Source organism: Hemicordylus capensis, chromosome 4, assembly GCF_027244095.1.
Source record: "Hemicordylus capensis ecotype Gifberg chromosome 4, rHemCap1.1.pri, whole genome shotgun sequence".
In the NCBI taxonomy this organism is placed as follows: domain Eukaryota; kingdom Metazoa; phylum Chordata; class Lepidosauria; order Squamata; family Cordylidae; genus Hemicordylus; species Hemicordylus capensis.
In genome coordinates this window covers 111,140,474-111,162,302 of record NC_069660.1, presented here as the reverse complement: position 1 = coordinate 111,162,302, position 21,829 = coordinate 111,140,474, and the positions used below count along the sequence as shown (strand labels likewise).

Below are 21,829 nucleotides of genomic sequence, written 5' to 3'. Positions count from 1 at the left end.
CGATCGTAAGAACCACCGGGCTCTGCTGCGAGCCCGGTGGTTTGCAAGTGGGTCACCCTCTGAAGTGCCCCTGCCCTAAACCCAGGTTTTCAGAGCGAGCACTCCGCAAACCTGGTTTTAATAATCATGAGTAGCCACGGCGCAGCTCCGCACTGCGCCTACTCATGAGGAGACCCCCGGAGGGGAGGCGAAAAATCGCCTCCCGTCTCCAGGGGTCTCGCCAGCATGCCCTGCGTGCTCGCACAGGGCATGCTGGAGCCTGCGGAGGTCGATCAGCTCCCGCTCCCCCTATCCCCCGCCGCCCTGTCACGGAACCAGCAATCGTGTGGGTGGCCAATCCGGCCGCCCAGGGCTCCCTCTCCATTCATGAGCCCGCTCTCCCCACTCACCCTGCAAAGCCGGGTCTCACGGATCGTGAGACCCGGCTCACAGATTTACAAAGAGTGAGGCTCCATTAAGAGGAAGGTATAAATAATTTATTGAGTGACCCTGAGTACAGGCAAACCTCGTTACTCACAGATGTTCTGCTCCTCACCTATTAGGGTTATGCAATCCAGTTCAATGTTGAGCTGGTTTATCATCAAACCAGTTCGATTCAACAGTTCAGGGTCGAACTGAACCACCCTGTTTGGTCCAACCCAAGACCGAGCCCTTGGACCATTCAGGGGGTGGTGGTGTTTGCGAATCTTGTTGTTTTTAACATTTTTTCACTTATCCCCTCCAGGGGGCTTCTCCGAGGCAACGTGGGGGGGGGTGTTTCCACAGAGGTTCCCCCTCCCCCTGCCAACCTCCATTATGCAGTAAATCATCCCATTCGGGCATTATTCGGCCCTTTCTGGGCTTTCCCTCCATTCTGGTGGCCATTTTGGAGGTCCCCACACATGCACAGTGGGCCTCTGTGTAACCTGGGTCATGACCCATCCACGCAGAGGCCCATTGGGCATATGCAGCGGCCTCCAAAATGGCCTCCACAATGGAGAACACCCAAATGGGGCAATCTGAAGGGGGGCAGTGAAATTTTTTTTAAACCTTTCGCGAACCCCCTCCCCCCACCGAACTGAACTGGGGACGGGGTTTGATGAGGGGCAAAAACCCAATTGGCCCAGTCTGGTTCTAGACTTGAATCGAACTGGGCCAGCCAGTCTCATGCACATCCCTATCACCTATTACTGCAAGTAACAAAACCATGAGTAACGAGGCATTATGCCTATGGGGAAACGGGCATTAGGTTCCTGGACTGAATAAAATGGGCAAAACAAATGTCCCAAAAGAGGTGAAAACAGGCAAAAAAACCAACTGTACTTTGCTCTGTGGGGTCTCCTTGTGCTTAACAATGCCCCTCAAGCAGTGAAATGCCCCCCAAACCACAAAAAAACTGGGAAAATGCCCTTTTTAAAAAAATCCACAAAATGGCTCTTGCTTACATGCTGCTTAGAAATGCCTACAAAATGGCAGCAGGAAGTGACCTCGCGGTTCCTTCCAGCCCTCCATGGATAATGAAACCAGATGTTAATTAGACATCTGCAGATATGCGAAAATGCAGATGGTGAATCAGCAAATAGTGAGGTTTCCCTGTATACACCCTTGTTTAAGAATAAAATAAATACCAATCTACAATCTAGTGTGTTAATAATGTATTGCTTGCTGCTTGAAAGGATGATATTTAAATAGGCTGCCAATGGCAGAAATGGTTGTGACAAATTGGCATATTGAGAAGCTTGAAAAATGGACAACATATTAAATGAAACAAGACATTGAAGAAGGATAATAATTACTGTATAAGGTTCTGGGTCCATTTGTAAAATTATGGTTATCAATCCAACATTGTATCAGGTTATAACTGCGTATTATATTACATGAAAGTCAGAATGGCTGCTCCTAACATTAGCATCCATGCTGTGCTAGCCCCCACACTAGTCCTACACTTGTGTAGGCACTCATGCACAAATGCTTCTGGAGATTGCACACACACTGGAGTGCTTTCTTGACATGAAAACACATTTTTTCGCTCTAACATAGTGCTTCAAGAGTATGGAGGAGCTCCAAAAATTTTGCACTCTTGCAAAAGAATGCCTGTGCTTCAGGACTAGTGTGGGGGCTAGCACAGTGTGGGCACTGATGTTAGTAGCATCCATGCTATATTAGAATGTCAGCCAGTGGTGATATTCACACAACAGGATTCAACCAACCTTCCTCCAGACGATCACTCTTTGTCCCTTGGGTATGCAAGCCATATGCCTACACAACGGAGCAGCTCGGATCACTATATGTATTGCACCCAGCAGTGCAGATCAACAGAGGCCAGGACTCATTTCCCCAGCCTCCAGATATCCCACAAGGCACTGCACAACAAGCACGGTGCCTTGGGGGATTGCTCCATCAAACAGGTGCTCTAGTGGAGCCCGAAGAGAGACACAAGCCTTGCAGCCGGGTTAAGGGAGCCCTTACTCACTTAACCTCAGTTATGAGCTGGGCTTAGGAGTGGGATTAAGCTGGGCGGGATTGGATCCCAGTGCTCCACACAAATAGCCTAGCCCAGGCTAGGCTGCCCTAGCCCAGGCTAGGTTGCTCGTGAGAACAGCCTCAGTGTCTTTTTATATATGATTGTGTGCTATGTATTATGTTATATTTTGTATATTTACATGTATTAAACTTCATACTTAAAACAAAACAAAGAGCATAAGTTCCTTACTAGTTTAGACCAAGAGCCACCCACTACAACATTCATTGTAATAATATCAACAACTAGCAGTTCCAGTCAGAATTTGTCCAATAGTGGGCATTAAAAGAACTCTACTGTGCACACATGGTTCTGGGTTGTTTGTATTGTCCTAGTCTAAAGTCTGGTTGACCAAGAAAGACTCTGTGACCTACCATAGGGTTTGTTAGAGCCAAACGTGAGCTCTCTTTTAACACTATACAAGTAATAAAAGCAAAAAACTTCAGAAAGGTTTAATTCATTTCTGTTCGATGAGAGTGGGTTTTTAAAAAGAATTCAGCATATGACCACAATACAACTGTCTGATGAATTGCACTTATAAAATTAATCTTTTAAAATAGCTAAATAAGTCCCCCTTAAGTGTACCTTGAAATTTTCTGTTATCAAGCTGAACAGTTTTGTTGCATTTCCTGAATCACAAGCAGTATTTGACATTATTATTTCTAAGGGTGTTAAAATTCTGAGTTTGGTGATAACCTAGGAAATGTGAAGCATTATTTTGGTAAAAATTGTATTTGAAAAACTAAAGCAGAGCAAATTGTAATAATATTATAATTACACCATTAATATTATACATAACATTTTACAGAATAACAGCAAAAAGACACATCACTACACTGAGGTTCTACCTTACAATCTAAAATTTGACACAGAGGAGGCAGAAGGACGAAAATGGAGGCAAGGATAATATGCATTATGTTCAGTTACATTCACTTAAGCTTATTGTTAGTAGAGGACTAAAAGGTTGTGCCAAAGGCTTAACAGACAAGTTGACTTTTGAGGAGAGATTTTAAGGAAGTGAGAGAGGCAGCTTACAAAGTTGTTCTGGGAGGCACTTCTATGCATAAAGGCAGCAACTGAGAAAGGAAAGAGCTATAAAGCAGGATATCAGCTCAGGGTGGTGGAAGAAAAACCACAATATAGGGATATAGGAGAACAGGAAGCTCTCATCTGTTGAGTCAGACAATTGGTCCATCTAACTTAGTATTTTCTACTCTGACTGAATGACATACTACCTCCCAAGTGTGTTTATGTACCATGGGTGCTACTCCATCTTCCTAATGGCAGTTATGAAAGTGCATAATTGCAGAAGCACTGAAATTGTGCAAAAGAGCTGAATGATCATTTCCAATATCATGCAGGAGACTAAATGGTATGTCAGCTATTGGCAGTAGCCTCCGGGGCTTCAGGCAGGAATTCTTCTCAGCCCTAACTCGAGATGCTAGGAATTGAACCCCAGCTAACTTGGCAAAGAGGCACCTTTTAATGTGGTGATTCTCTTTATTTAGCAGGGGGAAGGGAACTGGCCCGATCCACCTCCAGCACAGTACCTCCAGTGACTGTTACTGGTGTCTATCTTATGTTTCTTTTTACATTGTGAGCCCTTTGGGGACAGGGATCCATCTTATTTATTTATTATTTCACTGTATAAACCACCCTGAGCCATTTTTGAAAGGCCAGTAAAGAAATCAAATCAAATCAAATCAATCAATAAAACATGGGAACCTTCTGCATGCTCAGCAGTTGCTCCACCACTGAGTTATGGCCCCATACCCAACCATATATATCATGATATGAGAGCAGAGAGACAGGGGCACAGCTATAGAGGGGTTTGATGATAAGACTTTGATTATTTTTGGTAGATTTGGGAGTGGCAGGAAGTCTGTACAGGGATTTAAGAAATAATAATATTATTATTTCAAAAACTAATAATAATTAAGAAATATGTGTTGTAGGGATGTAACCGATACATGTAACATGAGTTAGTACAAGTCGTTGTACAATAAACTACATGCAACCATAGTGAACAGCTTGCAGAGGACAAGTCCTAAACACATGTTAGATGGTCCAGCTGGACCTCTGGGTGCTCATTCTAAACTAAAAGAAAAAAAGAGGAAACCTTGCAGAAGCCACGACAGCAAAGGGGGGGGGGGAGTAAAGTCCCTTCAACATCACCTGACCCTCCCAAATTCCAGGTGGCCAATGGCAACCCACATGGATTCTGGACCCAGCTGCTTTTATCTTTTGCTTCTGACATGACAGTCAGACATGCAAAAATTGAGTTTGGCCTTGTTTTCACCATTTGTTTTGTATGGGTTTGAAAGTGCTTTGTCGTTTCCTTCCTGGGTCCCTAAGCAGTGAGCTACGAGCATCTTGCCCTGTCTAAGTATAGTTGAGCCTCCCCTTGTTGCTTGTTCTAACCCACAGCAAAAGCATATATCATTTGCATATGGAAGTGGCACAGCAGGGAAATGCTTGACTAGCAAGTAGAAGGTTGCTGGTTTGAATCCCTGCTGCTACTATATCGGGCAGCAGTGATATAGGAAGATGCTGAAAGGCATCAGCTCATACAGCATGGGAGGAGGCAATGGTAAACCCCTCCTGTATTCTACCAAAGAAAACCATAGGGCTCTGTCGGCGCCAGGAGTCAAAACTGACTTGTCGGCACACTTTACCTTTATATGCACTACACTGACTCATGCAGTTGAAGGTGCTTCAGTATCAATAGGTCTAGCATGGTGTGTTTAGAATGGGGTGATGTCATGGGGGCATTTCCATGTTAACATGATGATGCTATGGGGATGTCTCCATGTCAGTAAGAGTCAGCTGGCTCATAAGAGTACGCCTAGCCCACATGGAGGCATTGTCAGAATGCTGCCTTTTGACTGATGGATGACTGGGGTATTGCCATGAATTGCAAGCTAGTGGCAAGTGGAATTGCATTATGCTGGATGTTTTTACTGCTCTCGTTTTCTGCTATCTGGTGCTGTGTGAGTACAGCATACCAACTATGACACACCAGTGTTACACTAACATAGCAGTGTGATTGTTCCAACCCTACTACAAAACTGTTCTGCCCTTTAAGATTTACCTTGCCTTATAACACAGATGTTACCAGTTATAATACAACTATAAAACACAACATATAAAACATTAACATTTGATACATTTAGAATCCTGATCGAATTAACCAAAATTAAGCTACAATTCTATGCAGAACATGTACTGTTCCAACATATTTCAAAGCACAGTTCATATAGTAAGAAAATATATTCAGATTTACCTTAGCATATGTTGTGTTGTCTGCAAACTGAGACAGCACAACCTCTGGATTTTTTAAATCAATACTTGCCATTCCTACTTCACCTCTGGCAAGACCTCTCCCTTCTATAACAGCCACAATAACAGATGCAGCATTATGAATGGAGACTGCTGAAGACGATGTAACTGTAAAACAGTTAGATATGTTTACAATCCTGACCCAGTCTACTGAGTGCAGTTCTGATGGAGGCTCTCAAGAATTAAAGCTTATAGGCACTTATTTTATTGCATTGATATCCCACCTTTCCCATAAGGAATTGAAGGCAGCACATATGATTCTATTTCTCTCTACTCATTTTCTTCTCACAACACTAGTTCATATGTAGACTAAGGAAGCACCCACATTTCCGATGAAGCACTGGTGCTATATGGGCACTGCTGCTATGTTCTGCACTGATGCAACATGTGCACTCAGAGAAGCTATTTTTGCTTATCTTTTCTTTTCAGAAGTGCTCTCTGCAACCAGGAAGCAGAGAGAACCCCTCAGGAATCTACTTCCAGGTACCACTGAGTACTTCCAGAGGCAGGGGAAACTGGTAAAAATTGCCTCCTCTGTGCAAACAGTAGAAGTGAGCTAGTTTGCACTGTGGTAGCACCAACACTTCCTGAGGAGTGTTGGTGCTTCATTGGAGATCTGGCTCCAGATTGCATTGACCTTTTGCACCGATAACCCTAATGACCACTAGTGACATTGGGAGCAGAGATAGTCAGTTAGGTCTCCTTCTCTTTGCTGTTTATCTCTCCTCTATAACCCTTCAATTGATAAATGTACTCAGGAACTTCTTGGGAATGACTTTCTTCTCCTTCTCAGAATGCTTCTTTAGCTCTCTCTCTGAACATCTCGCTTCTATAGGGTTGCCATATTCAAGCTTCCCAAATCCGGGTGGCCCAATTAGCATATTATGCAAATTATGCAACTATTTTGCATTTTATTTGTTTATTTGACAGATTTGTATACTTTATCCTCCTTCTCTGCCCTTCCACATGATTGGCTCCAGAGTAAAATCTGGGCAATCCAGGCAGCGCATTTGAAATCCATGTATATCCGGGTGGAATTTAGTAGCCAGGTGGAGGAGCCAATATCCAGGGGCTACCCTAAATTCCACGGGACATGGCAATCCTATGCTTCTATAGGTCTTTCTCTGACCACCATGTAGCTAGTAGCTAGGTATATGTCTTTTCCTATCAACTAAAAGGTATCTGCTTCTAAATAAAGTAGATTAGTTTAACCTTAAATGAATCTCCATGCTTCTCATTTGCAAGCTGTTACCCCTGAGACCCTATTAACGTCTACTGTAATGGGAGTGAGTTAGCTCCTGAAATACTCTGCTATATATATTGAAGTAGCCTGCCCCCGCTCCCACCACCAAACCCTTACAGGTTTGGGTGCCCGAGGCTCATCTTCAAATATTTATTAATTATCTCCAACACTCCTTTAGTCTGCATGTGAGCCACTCTGAAGTGGGTTAGGCTGACAAATCACCCAGAGCAGTGGACTTAAGGCTGAACAAGGATTTCAATCTAAATCTCCCCTGTTCTAGCCACTGTATATCTCTGAAAATGTACAATTAGCTTAGGCATAACACAGCTTGTTAAAACCAGAATAATTTATTTTTAGATAAATCATAGTCCAAGCTCCTCAGACTCCATATTGATATGGTTGTTGATGTACAAATTTAAAATGCTTGTATAGTACAGAATAGGTATATAAAATAAAAACCCACTTCAGGCATTACGTCACATGAGTGCACTAACAAGCCCTGCTTCCTGAACCAACACACTCATCTACACAACCTGTTGTATAGCTGACATAGTGACTAAATTACTCAGCTGAAGTCCCATTGAAATTAATAGGATAAGTTATTCATGACTAACTTGTTAATTAACAAGTAAATAATGACTTGTAATTAATGATAATGTCTTATTAATTTCAATGAGACTTCTGCTGAGTAATTTAGTCAGGATGTCAGCCCATGAGTACAATGTTTTTCTGCAGACAAGATTTTTTTTAAAGGCTAGTGAGGCATTTAGCAGAACATGAAACTCATCATGAATTAAATCATGAGTGGCAGAACATTTAAGTCATCATAAATTAAATAATTATGTGTAGCTTAGAGCCTGTGTGGCATAGTGGCAAAAGTCCTGGATTATATCAAAAGACCAGATTGAGATACCTATTTAGCTGAAAAGTAGATCACCTGATAGGTGGCCTTGGCCTATCAAGATAAAGAAGATGGGGAACTATAGAGCTTCAACAAAGTGGACAGGTCCAAAGAACCCGCGTCACCCAGCTTTTGAGAGCCGCCTGGTCCTGTGAGGGGCCACCTTGCTCGCTTCCCTGACCCCCCTGCCCAGTGTGAGCACTGCTTGCTGCTGCTTCTCAATCCCAGCTGTGCCTGGAGCATGGCCATGCCTCCTTGGTCAGTCTTAATGGCATTACAACAGCACAATTTGAAGCAATATTTTCTCTCAGGGATATATTTTTGGGAGACACAGGGCACTTCTATGGGAAGGAGAGATCACCTAAAATTACCTCTCCTCCTTGTGTGAGAGTAGCTGAAGAACTAAAGAATCAGATGTTTCTTTCAGCAGTTGTTTCTTTCTGGCACATGGACACATACTTAGTCAGGATGTTGGCCAGTGTATATTTGCTTTAAAAACACACTTACTTAGTTATTATAAGAGTGAACACATCAGTATTTTCAGTCAAATACTAATATGGAAAGTAACAGTCAATCTTTTTCATTTCTCAGTCAAGTTCACGATTACAGCAGTCCACATTTCATCAATGTCAGCTTTCCCATTTATTCATATTGCATCAACGTACATCAGAAGGCTGCAGATGAAAGGGAGGAGGATTGGCAAAATCGCACACACATACACACTCAGTCTGGAAGCTATCCAGTGTGTTTCCCCTTTAACTTGAAAACAGCAACCAATAGTTAGAAATTTATATACTAACTAGCTGACCCTGCACAGAGCATCTGTGCAGTTGTGCACTGAGCCTGTGGCATCCCCCCGTAGTGCTCTCGCTCGCTCTCCCCCCCCCACAGTGCTCTCGCTCGCTCTCCCCCCCACAGTGCTCTCGCTCGCTCTTCCCCCCGCAGCACTCTTGCTCCCTCTCCTCCCCGCAGCGCTCTCGCTTTCTCCCCCTCACAGCTCGCTCCCCCTCCCCGCAGCTCACTCGCTGGCTCGCTCCCTCCCCCACAGCTGGCTGGCTCACTCTCTACCCCCGCAGCTCTTTCCATTGGGCGGGCCAGGGCCAGGCCATCCTGCCGCCGCCTTCCACCTCCTCCTCCCTGCTGGTAGGGCTTTGCCCGCCATCTGCCCACCTCCTCCCCACCACCGCCTCCTCTTCCTGGCCGGTGGAGCTTTGCCAGCCGTCCACCCACCTCTTCTGGCCGGAGGGGCACCAGCCAGCCCTCCACCTCTGCATCCTGGCCGCCACCATTATTTCTCTCCACTTCAATGCTGGAACTCTTGTACGCTCTAGAGCATCTGCGCAGTAGGGGATCCTCCTCCATCCCGTTGTTTCCACCCCCCTCACCCTTCTTGGTCGTGGCTGCAGCACTGCTGCCGCCTTTTGGCCAAGCTGCAGCCCCCTATCCCCAGAGACCTCCCCACCCTCACCCTCACCCCGCTCCTGCTCCTCCCTCCAGGAGCAGCATCAGTGATTGACTGGGCCGTTCCTCGCTGCTGCCACCACCATGGCTGCTTGTTTCCCTCAGGCTGCTCACAGGCCAGGGCCCGTCCCTTGCCTGCCTGCCTGCCCCTGACAATGACCTCAGTAGCCCCAAACAGCAGCAGTGGTTGACTGGGCCCTTCCTTGCTGCTAGTGCTGCCATGGCCGCTCATTCCCCTCAGGCTGCTGACAAGGTCAGGCCCATCCCTTGCCCTTCCTTCTGTCTCTCTTCCCCCTCCCTTCTTTTTCTCTTTCTCTCTCCTCCACTCACTCTTCCCCTGCCCACTCTTTCTTCCTCCTCCCTTCATGTTTTTTCCCCTCTCTCCCTCCCTCCCTGAGTTAACCGATTTTGTTCATCTTGTTTCCTCATTTAATTTACACAACGGCATCCTCCTTCTCCTGAAGGGGCTCTTTCCTCCCTCACGACTGGTCTTTTTGCAGACCCCTGCCTGCTATCCTTTTATATATAGAGATTCCTCTCCTCTACAATCAAGAACATCTTCTGACCAGTAACAGTTGCATTCCAACTGACCTTAACCATCACAGGCTCCTCCTCCTTTTCTGCATAGGGAATCTCCACTGCCCAATCACCACAATGCCACAGGCTCCTCCTCCCTATCTGCATATGGAATCTCCACTGCCCAATCACCATGGTGCTTCTGCTCTCACAGGCTCCTTCTCCCTATCTGCATATAGAATCCCCATTGCCCAACCAGGTGCTTCTGCTTGCAAACTCTGTCAGCCAATCGCCTCCTTTCTACCACGTCCCCACGCATGGCCCGTCTTGGAGAATTAATAATACAGATGTATGGAAGGATATGATTGTAAGATCTGGTGGCAAATCTTCAGTTTCCATTTGCTATTTATACCGGTAAAGTCTAATTTTTTTAAAATTCTCTCAAACAAAATACTAATGTCTACAGTAATATGGTTTCTGTGAACAGAGCAAACATACAGTATCATCTACTATTCTTGAAGTTGTTGAAGAAAGAAATGTGTCATTCTGAAGGGGAAAAGGTGTAGACATTTTCATTTAATACAGTGGAATTGAAAGTAGCCTCAGTATATCCTTACATTCTGGTTTTTTTCTTGGGTAGTCGAATCAAATGCTTCTGAGAAGCAACAATCAATAACAACCTCACATATCACAATCAAAAATTTAAATTAAGAGCCTTTAATGAATCACGAATGTATGTAGGACAAATTGCTTAAAGTCTCTTGTTAAGAAATAAAATAATTCCTATTGAGCCACACACTCCACAGAACTTTAAAAATGCTTATATATCATATGTATATGAAGCAAATACCCCTACAGGCATTATGATGCATTAAAAAGTACTGGCAAGCCCTGCCCTCTGTATCAGTATGCTCTTTAATCACATATACACCCAGCTGTCCAAGTTCAGTTTGTGTGCAGGGAGAAGTGTTGAAGCTGGGAGAGATAATTTTTCAAGGCTAGTGAGGGATTGTTTTTAATGAAAGGCGGGATAGAAATTTAACAATAAATAAATAAATAAATAAGACAATTAGCAGGGGCAGAACATTTAGGTAACAATGAATTACCTATCATCATAATCATCATTGTTATGAATATAAAGCACTTTTCAACAAAAACAAAGGGTTTACACAGAAAAATAAAATAGATGATTTCCCAATAAAATAGATGAGTTCACAATATTTTTAAAATGCACAAGGTAAACACCAGTAACAGCCACAGGAAAAACATACTGCACCTGGATAGGGACAACTGCTCCTCCCCCACCCCCCGCCAAATATCAAAGAACTACTACTTTAAATTGTGCCTCTCTACTCAGTTAGCAGGGAAATTAGGTAATCACAACTGGTACATATGTCAGGTACATGAATTATAGCCATGGCAATTGAAACAGTGAGCTACATCACCACAAGTAAAATAGAATTTTAGGTACAGTGATGGCTGGTGCCTGCTTTGGGGAGGCAGAGGGCAAAGCTATGAATGGTAGGCAAATCCAGGGGTAACACTAACAGGTCATTGCCCCCACACTTGGTCAAGATGCAAAGAGCTGCTTTACGCACACACAAGAGGTTAGGCAAGTCTGGTGGAATCCTTACTTTTTCCTTTATACAGCAAGCATTAGCATCACAAACTGCTTTTGAAGCTCTCCTCAGTTTCTAAAGAAGTTTGCCATGAGGGACGCGGAGCTGCTGTTCAAGAAACTCAAACGCCACTGTCCTGGTCGGCACAAGGACAGTGGGATAGATCTCTGGAGCTATGCCTGCATGTAGACCAATTGGCTTTAGATCCTCTTGATATGTACAAGGCTACAAGCCCCCCAAAGGGGAATGAAGATGGCTCCCTATCATGGAAGCATCCACCATCACACTTACAGGCTTCAGCACTTCAGACGAAGGCTGTAAGCATGACTGATCCGCGCAGGGGCGGGTGAGCAACTGACACTCCAAGTGGGAATTCCAGCTCATTTTCAGAAGCTGTAGGTGAATACAGCCTTCATTTTTAACATCTGAATGGGGCGTACGTATAACATATAGAGGTGATTCTCATGATGGAGAGAAACTAGGCTAAGGGAGCCCAGCCTGGTTTTCCCACATCATGAGAATAATGGCAGCTAGCCTGCCTAAGAACCCCTCCCCTAAAACGAGGTTAGCGGAGCAAGCGCTCCGCTAACTGCGTTTTACTGAGCGTGACGGAGCCAGTAGTTGTGTGGGTGGCCGATCCAGCCACCTAGGACAAGCTCCCTGCTCCCTAGTAAGGCTCTACACACTGATTGTATTTTTTAAAGAATGGTTACGGAATAAATCAAGATGCACCTGCTTATAAGCAGTCCTTTTTAGAAAAGAGTCCTTGCACACACATATAGATGGAAAAAAGTCAAAAATTAAAATTTAATTACAAAAACACACTTTCTAGTGATGGTGGCAACATAAACACACAACTAATATGCAAGGTACAACAACTGGCCTGGTACAAATACGAGAAATGCATAATAGTGCAGGACTGGAGCCCAAGGGAGTCAGCAGTTCCTGAGTACCACCTGCCCAGACTAGCCAGCTCTGGGTCTATAGGAACACTGCTTGTGGTTTCAGCTTGCCAGGAGCCCTGCAGAATAGTAAGAGAACATCTATTTCCCAAACAGCCCCAGGGTGAGAACCTGTGTTGCTGTCTGTCTGCTGCAGCTGTTTGTCTATCTATGTGCTGCCTGCTGGTGCCCACTGCTGCTGCTCTGTGGGGAGTTTGTGCAGGACTGGGGCCCACTCAAGTTAGCAGTTCCAGAGTACCACCTGCCTAAACTAGCCAACTCTGGACCTATACAGGAACGCTGCCTGTGGAGGTGGACCCACCACCAGCAGGATCACCACCAAAAGGGTGACACCAAAGGGGGTTGCCCCTTTGTGGGAGCCACTTCAGAAGATAGCGAGGATGATGCCCAGGCTTCCTGGAGCAGGAACTTACGTGTGTGTGGTAGAGGAAGGGAATGTGTATTTTAGCTTCTGTTTTAAGTCTTGGTGAGATTAGATTTTAATGTGTCTGGGTTTGTCTGGAGATGTGGAGACAAGGGGCATACCCACTGATGATGGGGTTGCTTTTCCAGTGGTGCTGGAGAATGGAAGAAGTAACATTGGCAAGACAGCAGGCCATTAGAGGGGAAGGGAAATCAGAAATCTAATAGCTGTTTCCCCTTCCGGCTGTTCTGCCAGCTCTTTGACCTTGGGGAGCAGGGCCAACCACCCACAGAGTCTCACCTTGCTCCTTTGTAATGCCAGGTTGGTCCAGAATAAATTAGAAATCATCCATGATATGATTCTGAATAAAGGGGCTGACCTGGTGTATATCACAGAGACTTGGTTGGGGGGGGGAGGGACTTGTGGCCCAGTCTGGTCTCAGCTTCTCTCTCCAGGATACTCTGTAGAAGAGCAGGTGAGGGGACGTGGGCAAGGCAAAGCAGTGACTGTGATTTATAAAAACATCTCCCTTGCCAGGATCCCTGTCGAAGTGTCTGACCATACTGAATGTGTGTTCTTAAGTTTGGGGACCAGGGATAGACTGGAACTTCTGATGGTGTACCAAAAACCCTGCTGCCCAACAGAGTCCCTAACTGAGCTGACAGACTTGGTTTCAGGCTTGGTGTTGGAGTTTTCCAGGCTTGTGGTGGTGGGAGACTTCAATGTTCATTCAGGGACCAATTTGTCTGGGGCGGCTCAGAAGTTGATAGCAGCCATGAGAACTATGGGCTTATCCCAAGTGGTCTCGGGACCAACACAAGTTGCTGGTCAAACACTTGACCTGGTCTTTCACTCTGATCAGGGTGGTTGTTCTGTGGGTGGGAACTCCTGTGATTTCCCCATTGTCATGTATGGACCACCATCTGGTTAAGGTTGGATTCACAATCAGTGTTCTCTCTCATTTCCATTATCATTGAGCGGAAAGAGTTCTGTTCTGGGCGGCAGTATCAAGTCAGCGTATTCACATCACACTAATACACACTGATACATACAATGAAATAATGCGCCGAGCATAGTGTGGAATGCAAAATATTTTAGGGCCCCCCACCCCTCACCTCAACATTCTGCGTGGGGGGGGGAAGCCACCGCCGCTGCCTCCTGTCCTCCTCCCTTTCCGCCATTTCATTCAAATACAGATGTATATATTCCTTCTGATTGTGCTATAATGCAGTAACTCTCACTTCCATGCTCACTTCTCTCTCTCTCTCTCTCTTTTTAAGTTGTTGCTCAGTTGTATTTTTGGGAAATGTTTTTCTTCCTGTTGGTTATATGTTCAAAATTAAACATTTCATGACAAATGCCGCCACTCAATATATTTAAAATATTTATATTTTGCTTTTTCTCTTCAGCAGAGATGTCCAAAGCAGCTAACAATCAAATTACAAACAATAACACACTAAAACCAACAAATTAATAAAGCAATAATGCATCAATACTCAATCATTGGAATAACATGGAACAGCATAATCACTGCTTGCTGGAATAAAGTTTGAAGAACCAGTACCAAGTTGTTCACAAAAGGGATGATTCTAACTTCCAATGGCAATGTGTGCCACATGCAAGGTGCTTGCTAGAAAAGGTACTCTCACTTGTTGCTGCCTATTGTAACTCTAAAGGTAGTGGAACATTCAAGAGGGCCTACCATACCTGATTATCTTAGGGGATGGGCCATCTTATATGGAGAGAGGCTGTCCTTTAAGCACTTTAAAGTGTGCTGTCAAGTCAGTGTCAACTCCTGGCAACCACAGAGCTCTGTAGTTTTCTTTTTTGGTAGAATACAGGAGGCGTTTACCATTGCCTCCTCCTGCGCAGTATGAGATAATGCCTTTCAGCATCTTCCTATATCGCTGCTGCCCGATAAAGGTGTTTCCATCATCTGGGAAACATATCATAGTCTGGGAAACATACCAGGGGGGATTCGAACCAGTAACCTCGTACTTGCTAGGGAAGTCATTTTCCCACTGTGCCATTAGGTGGCTTTAGGTACTTTGGTCCCAAGCTATTTAAAGCTATAAAAGTAACAAATAGCACCTTGAATTGCACCAGAAACAAACTAAAAAAAGGATGACTATGCTAAAAATCTAATCTGTACCATTTTCTTCCATGATCATTAACTTTTCCCTTCTAGTAATCAGAGTTGTTCATTTACGTTAAATGTAAGGCTTGTGTCTGATCACTTTGAAATTGTTACTCAAAAATCAATATTTTATCAATTAGTTAAGACTTGGTGATCTGAAATGGATTTAGGTTAAGACCTCCATTAAAAAGGCACGTAACTTGACATGGCAGCATAAGTAACCTTCTGAACAATAAATGAATGCTGAATCAGCAGACCTTCACTGAAGGTGGCAAAAGGGAAAGCTAATACAGAGACAGGAAATAAACAGCTCAGATGTGCTGTGTTCCTTGGGGCATTGTTCCAAAGGGTCTCACGGAGAAATTTAGGTTCAGCAACTGTGCAGGATTCTCTGTAGCAATATTTTTTCTTGAGTGCTGTAAAAATACTAATATTGAGCAGCTACATGGAAATAGATCTTTTCATGATTTGTAGGGCTGATGCCCACTTAAATAAATCCTCCCCCTCCGTCATCCTCTTCCTGCCGCCACATCCTGTCCACCTCTTCCTGCCCCACCTCCTGTCCACCACTGCCTCTGTCCTCTTCTTTCTGCTGCCACCTACCCACCACCTCCCTCCATCCTCCTCCTGGCGCCGCCTTCCATCCTCCTCTGGCCACCGCGCACTGCTTCCCTCCCCCACAGCCAGAACTTTGGAGGAGAAAAGCCATCCAGGGAGGGAGGGAGGGAGGAGGTGGAGTGCAGCAGTGGCGACCTGGCCAGGGAGAGGGGGAAATGGGGCAGTGCTTCTCGTCCGGAGAGAGGGATTGGGCGGTGGTGGCGAAACTGCTACACGAGGGCCTGGGGGAAGGTGCTCATGCACACCGTAGAGGGAACAGTGCTCACAATCACGTCCCACCTCCGCAGTGGTGAGGGGCCTATTAGGCTGATCTGCCTGATAGGTTTATTGGATCCAATAGGATTTCAAGAAGCCTTGGAGGAATTTAGTGTTGGCTATGCCAGTGATCCTGTTGATGCCCTAGTGGAGAACTGGAACATCACCAGGGCAGTAGACATGATCGCTCATAAGCGTCCTCTCCGACCCGCTTTGAAACTGGCCCCTTGGTATACAGAAGAACTATGGGGGCTGAAGCGGTGAGGTAAATGACTGGAGCACAAGTGGAGAAAGACTCTACTTGAATCTAACAGATTACAACATAGAGCACATTTGAAGATTTATGCTCAGGCAATATGTGCAGCAAAGAAGCAATTCTTCTGTGCCCATATTGCATCTGCAAGCTCATGCCCAGCTGAGTTGTTCAGGGTTGTGAGAGGGCTAGTGCGTGCCCCTCCTCTCTTGAATCAGAATTTGGATCCATCAATTACCTGCTATGACATTTTAAATGAGTTATTTGTGGAAATCTCTTGTATTCAGTATTAGACTGGGACCCCACTATTACTACAGTGTCCGATGTGGAAGTGTCCAGCGGCTCTTCTTATGTGGTTAGGCTAGCTGAGTTTCAGTTTGTGACTCCTGCAGATGTGGACAAGCTGCTTGGAATGGTGCTACCACCTGTTCTCTGACCCTTGTCCAACATAGCTTATACTATCTGGCAGCAGGGTTGTTTTAAAGGGCCTGGTAAATATTATAAATGCTTCTCTGAGAGAAGAATGCCTCCTTGTCTTAAGGAGACAATCATTAGACTACTTCTGAAGAAGCCTGCATTGGATCCCACAGAATTAAGCAACTACAGGCCTGTCTCCAACCTTCTGCAGCTGGGCAAGGTTGAGCAACTACAGGCCTGTTTCCAACCTTCTGTGGCTGGGCCTCCCAACAGGCAGTCTTGGAGTAAACTGATTATCAAGACCCATTTCAAACTGGCTTTGAGGCAGGCTATGGGGTGGAGACTGCCTTGCTCGGCCTGATGGATGATCTCCAACGTGGAGTTGACAGAGGAAGTGTGACTCTGTTGGTCCTTTTGGATCTCTCAGCAGCTTTCGATGCTATCAACCATAGTCTCCTGGAGTATCTGAGGGAGTTGAGGCACAACCAATGCTTTGCACTCCTACCTCTCCTACCTCTTAAACATATGGTGTCTCTTGGAGATTGTTGCTCTTCAAAACCTGAACTTTCATACTGTGTCCCTCAGGGCTCCATACTGTCTCCAGTGTTGTTTAACATAACCTTCTTAAATGCCTGCCTAGAGGTGCTGAGGGATAACAAACAGAGACTGAATCCAGATAAGATAGAGGTACTTATTGTGCAGGGCTGCAACTCCAGATACTACTTTGAGCTGCCAGTTCCGGATGGGGTAACACGTCCCTAGAAGGAACCGTTATCAGACAAGCTGTGTTTCGAGATAGCGCAGAAAGCACCCTTCTATGTGTACGGGACTGTGGGATCACAGTCTCCATTTTGGATGTTTCAGTTCATGGGCTCATGAACATTTCACCTGCCTGGGTTTAGCAAGACTCACAGCAGGTCACTCAGCAAGAATATAGCGTGGGGCAATGCACTCCCAGGTCACAATAAATGGATCATCCCCATCCCTCCCTTTCGCAAAAGAGAAGGTATTAACTGATGAGCAGACTAGACTTTAAAAAGTGAACCAATTAAGGAAGGAAACCTCCCTTCCACCAGAGATAATGATGAAGCACTCCTTGGGAGTCACACAAGATAAGCGGTGCATTTCCTAACCTGTCTTTGAATTAACAACTTAGCTGGCAAGGACCCAGGGAAATGAGCACATCAAAACTGGAGATGTATAATTTTAAACATTTAAAGGCATCCTGATCCTCGGATATGCAATTCAGCATAGCTCTATTCAACCCAAGTAACACATTTTGCATAACTTCGCCTTGCCATTGTTGGGCAAGATCCACTCAACTGGATTATGATAAAGTAACAATGAGCTTGGGATAGACAACATGGCTTGGAGACTGCCTCTGGGCATGTTTTGGGGGTATATATACCCCTGGTTAAAGGCCATGGCCTCAGAATCTCCTTGGATTACTATCCACGGATTTTCAAAAGCAAGTGGTAGTTTTTGCTACTCACTCTTTCTCTCCCCTGCCTCTCTGTCCTTCCTGCAAGGAGACATGCAAGTGCAACAAACACACCACTGGACCAAGGATAGGTAAAACTAACATCTTGCCTCTCTGAGAGGTGTGATTCATTTCAGCTTATATGCGAGTGGAGCATTGCCAAGGCAGTCCAACGCAGATGAGTTGGACTTCAGAAGAGGAAACTTCTAAAAAATGAGGGGACTAGTAAAAAGGAAGCTGAAAGGGTAAGTCAGGAGGGTCAGATCACTCAGAAAGCATGGAACATATTTAAAATTACAATAACAGAAGGTCAGTTGGAATGTATACCAAAAAGAAGGAAAGGTACCACCAAGTTCAGGAGATCAGCAGCATGGCCAACAAGTAGAGTCAGGGAAGCTATGAAAGGGAAGAAGACTTCCTTCAGAAAATGAAAGTGCTGCCTAAATGAAGAGAACAGAGAGGAACATAGACTCTGGCAACGGAAATGCAAGGAGACAATAAGGGAGGGGGAGGGGAAAGAGTTCAAGGAATATAGCTAGAAATGTAAAGGAGAATAACAAAAACTTCTTTAAATATATCAGAAGCAGAAATGCCAGGGAGGTGGTTGGACCCTTAGATGATGTGGGCGTGAAAGGGATTTTTAAGGAGGATAAGGAGATTTCAAAGAATCTGAATGAGTTCTTTGCATCTGGCTTCTACAATAGCAAGTCTTGTCTCACTAACCTTTTGGAGCTCTTTGAGAGTCAACAGGGATAAGGATAAAGGTGATCCGGCTGACATAGTATACTTGGACCTGAAAAAAGCTTTTGACAAAGTTCCCCACCAAAAGGCTCTTGAGTAAACTTAGCAGCCATGGGATAAGGGGACAGGTTCATGAATGGATTGGTAATTGGTTGAAGGATGGGAAACAGGGTATAAATAAATGGAGAGTTTTCACAATGGAGAGAAGTAAGAAGTGGGGTCCTGCAAAGATCTGTATTGGGACCAGTAATCTTTAGCTTGTTCATAAATGATCTAGAAGTTTTAATTTTAATGCGGTCTTGTTTTGCATGTTTTTGTACACCGCCCAGAGTTTTCGGAGTGGGCGGTATATCAAATGTAAAAAAAAAAAAAAAAAAAGTTGGGGTAAGCTGCAAAGTGGCCAAATTTGCAGATGACACTTAACTATTTAGGGCACACATGTCAAACACAAGGCCCGCGGGCCAAATCCGGCCCGCCTGGCCGTTTTATGTGGCCCGCAGTAACTGTGCCGCATCCAAGAGCCTGACTGCGCTGCCTCAGTACCCATTTGCAGGCAGAATGACCCAGTCCCAGAAAGCTAGGTAGGAGCAGGGCGCTCCACACAAGTGCCTGACTGCGCTGCAGGCAGAAGGACCCAGTCCCAGTGTAAAAGCTAAGTTGGAGCAAGGCACTCCATACAAGTGCCTGACTGAGCTGCAGGCAGAAGGACCCAGTCCCAGTGTAAAAGCTAGGTTAGAGCAAGGTACTCCACACAAGTGCCTGACTGCACTGCAGGCAGAAGGACCCAGTCCCAGTGTAAAAGCTAGGTTGGAGCAAGGCGCTCCACACAAGTGCCTGACCGTGCCACAGGCAGAAGGACTCAGTCCCAAACAGTGAGCTAAGTTGCTTCTTCATATCCTTGCTTCTGCACACCCCTTCCCTGCCGAGACCCAGCACTAGGCACGACCGTGCCAGAGTTCCGATCCTGCACCTGCTGCCAGTAGCAACTACACAGGTATGTAGTCTCAGTGGGATCCTACAGTAGCAATGTCTCCAGACTCAGAGACACAGGCCTCCACCTCAGCACAGTCAGTGGCTCCATTCCCCGCACATAGACAGGCCAAGACAGGCCAGGATAGGACAGGTACACCTACCTCAGAAAAAGCTGCTGTTTTGCGGGTTACTACAGCACAAGACATAAAACCAGACATTGACTCACTGACCAGGGGAAAACGGTCTCCGACATCTGGCCAGAAAACAAATAGGTGAACAATTTTAAAACCTAAATTTCAAATATAGAATTATAGATAAATGTATTAAAAAACTGTTGAGTTTGTAATTTAACTGTTTTGCTTACAGTTTGCTTTGTGCTTGTTATTTTCAGAACATGATTAATGCACGAAGATGGCGTGTGATATGGTGTCTCAGGGTGAGGAAGGATCTATACTTCTACTAAGACTAAGTATCTTAATAAAAAATTCGGCCCGCAACTGAGCCTGTGTTTTAGATTTCGGCCCCTTATGTGATTGAGTTTGACACCCCTGATTTAGAGTAATGAAATACAAAACAGATTGTGAGGAGCTCCAAAAGGATCTCTCCAAACTGGGTGAGTGGGCGACAAAATGGCAAATGCAGTTCAATGTAAGCAAGTGTAAAATGATGCATAGTGGGGCAAAAAATTCCAACTTCACAGATATACACGTGGACAAATGTGTTGGTACCCCTCCACGAAAAAAGAAGAACCAACAATTGTCTCTGAAATAACTTGAAACTGACAAAAGTAATTGGCATCCATCATTGTTTATTCCACATTTAACAAAAATCAGACTTTGCTTTAGAGTTTTGATGCAACAGAATATTTCAAATAATAACACAAATGAAAATGGCATGGACAAAAATGATGGGACCCTTAACCTAATATTTTGCTGCACAACCTTTAGAGGCAATCACTACAAACAAGCAATTCCTGTAGCTCTCAATGAGACTTCTGCACCTGTCAACAGGTAGTTTGGCCCACTCTTCCTGAGCATACTGCTCCAGCTGTATCAGTCAGGTTTGAAGGGTGCCTTCTCCAGACTGCATGTTTCAGTTCTTTCCATAGATGTTCAATAGGATTCAAATCAGGGCTCATAAAAGGCCACTTCAGAATAGTCCAATGTTTTCCTCTTAGCCATTCTTGGGTGCTTTTAGCTGTGTGTTTTGGGTCATTATCCTGTTGGAGGATCCATGACCTGCGACTGAGACAGAGCTTTCTGACACTGGGCAATGTTTCACTTCAGAATGTCTTTATAATCTTGAGATTTCATTGTTCCCTGCACAGACTCAAGGCACACCGTGCCAGACACAGCAAAGCAACCCCAAAACATAACCAACTCTCCTCTATGTTTCACAGTAAGTATGGTGTTCTTTTCTTTGAAAGCTTCATTTTTTTGTCTGTGGACATAGAGCTGATGTGACTTGCCAAAAAGCTCCCGTTTTGTCTCATCTGTCCAAAGGACATTCTGCCAGAAGCAAAATGCATGTTAGCAAATTCCAGTCTGGCGTTTTTATGTTTTTCTTTCAACAGTAGAGTCCTCCTGGGTCTTCTTCCATTGAGCTCACTGTCACTCAAAAAACAATGGATGGTGCAATCAGACACTGATGGATCGTGACCTTGGAGTTCAGCTTGTATCTCTCTGGAAGTTGTCCTTGGCTTTTTGTCTACCATTCTCACTATCCTTCTGCCCATTCTGGGATCGATTTTCCTCTTGCAGCTGCGTCCAGGGAGGTTGGCTACAGTCCCATGGACCTTGAACTTCTTAATCATATTTGCAACTGTTGTCACAGTAACATCAAACTGCTTGGAGATTGTCCTATACCCTTTGCCTTTAACATGCTTGTCTATAATTTTCTTTCTGATCTCCTCAGACAACTCCCTCCTTTGCTTTCTCTGGCCCATATTCATTGTGGGACACACGATGATACCAAACAGCAGAGTGACTACTTTTCTCCATTTAAATAGGCTG

At 44.8% G+C, this 21,829-nt stretch overlaps 1 protein-coding gene across 13 annotated transcripts in view; it reads right to left on the bottom strand.

Annotated features, from left to right (window-relative positions):
- The window catches only part of MSH4 (mutS homolog 4), a 169,046-nt gene that overhangs the window by 122,226 nt on the left and 24,991 nt on the right, over positions 1-21,829 (bottom strand). For 8 of the 13 annotated variants that reach the window (XR_008306063.1, XR_008306061.1, XR_008306062.1 and 5 more), the window contains exons 3-4: positions 5,784-5,947; positions 3,086-3,196 (exon numbers count right to left, since the gene is read on the bottom strand). The exons of 1 other annotated variant lie outside the window; for it this stretch is intronic. Coding sequence is in view for 9 of the 12 variants with exons in the window: in XM_053245112.1 (XP_053101087.1) it covers positions 3,086-3,196; positions 5,784-5,947 (275 nt within the window). In the remaining 3 variants the exon portion in view is untranslated. Of the gene's footprint in view, positions 1-3,085; positions 3,197-5,783; positions 5,948-8,490; positions 8,611-14,059; positions 14,263-21,829 lie in introns of those variants that run through there. 4 more of the 13 variants (XM_053245115.1, XM_053245114.1, XM_053245117.1 and 1 more) reach the window with 4 other exon arrangements.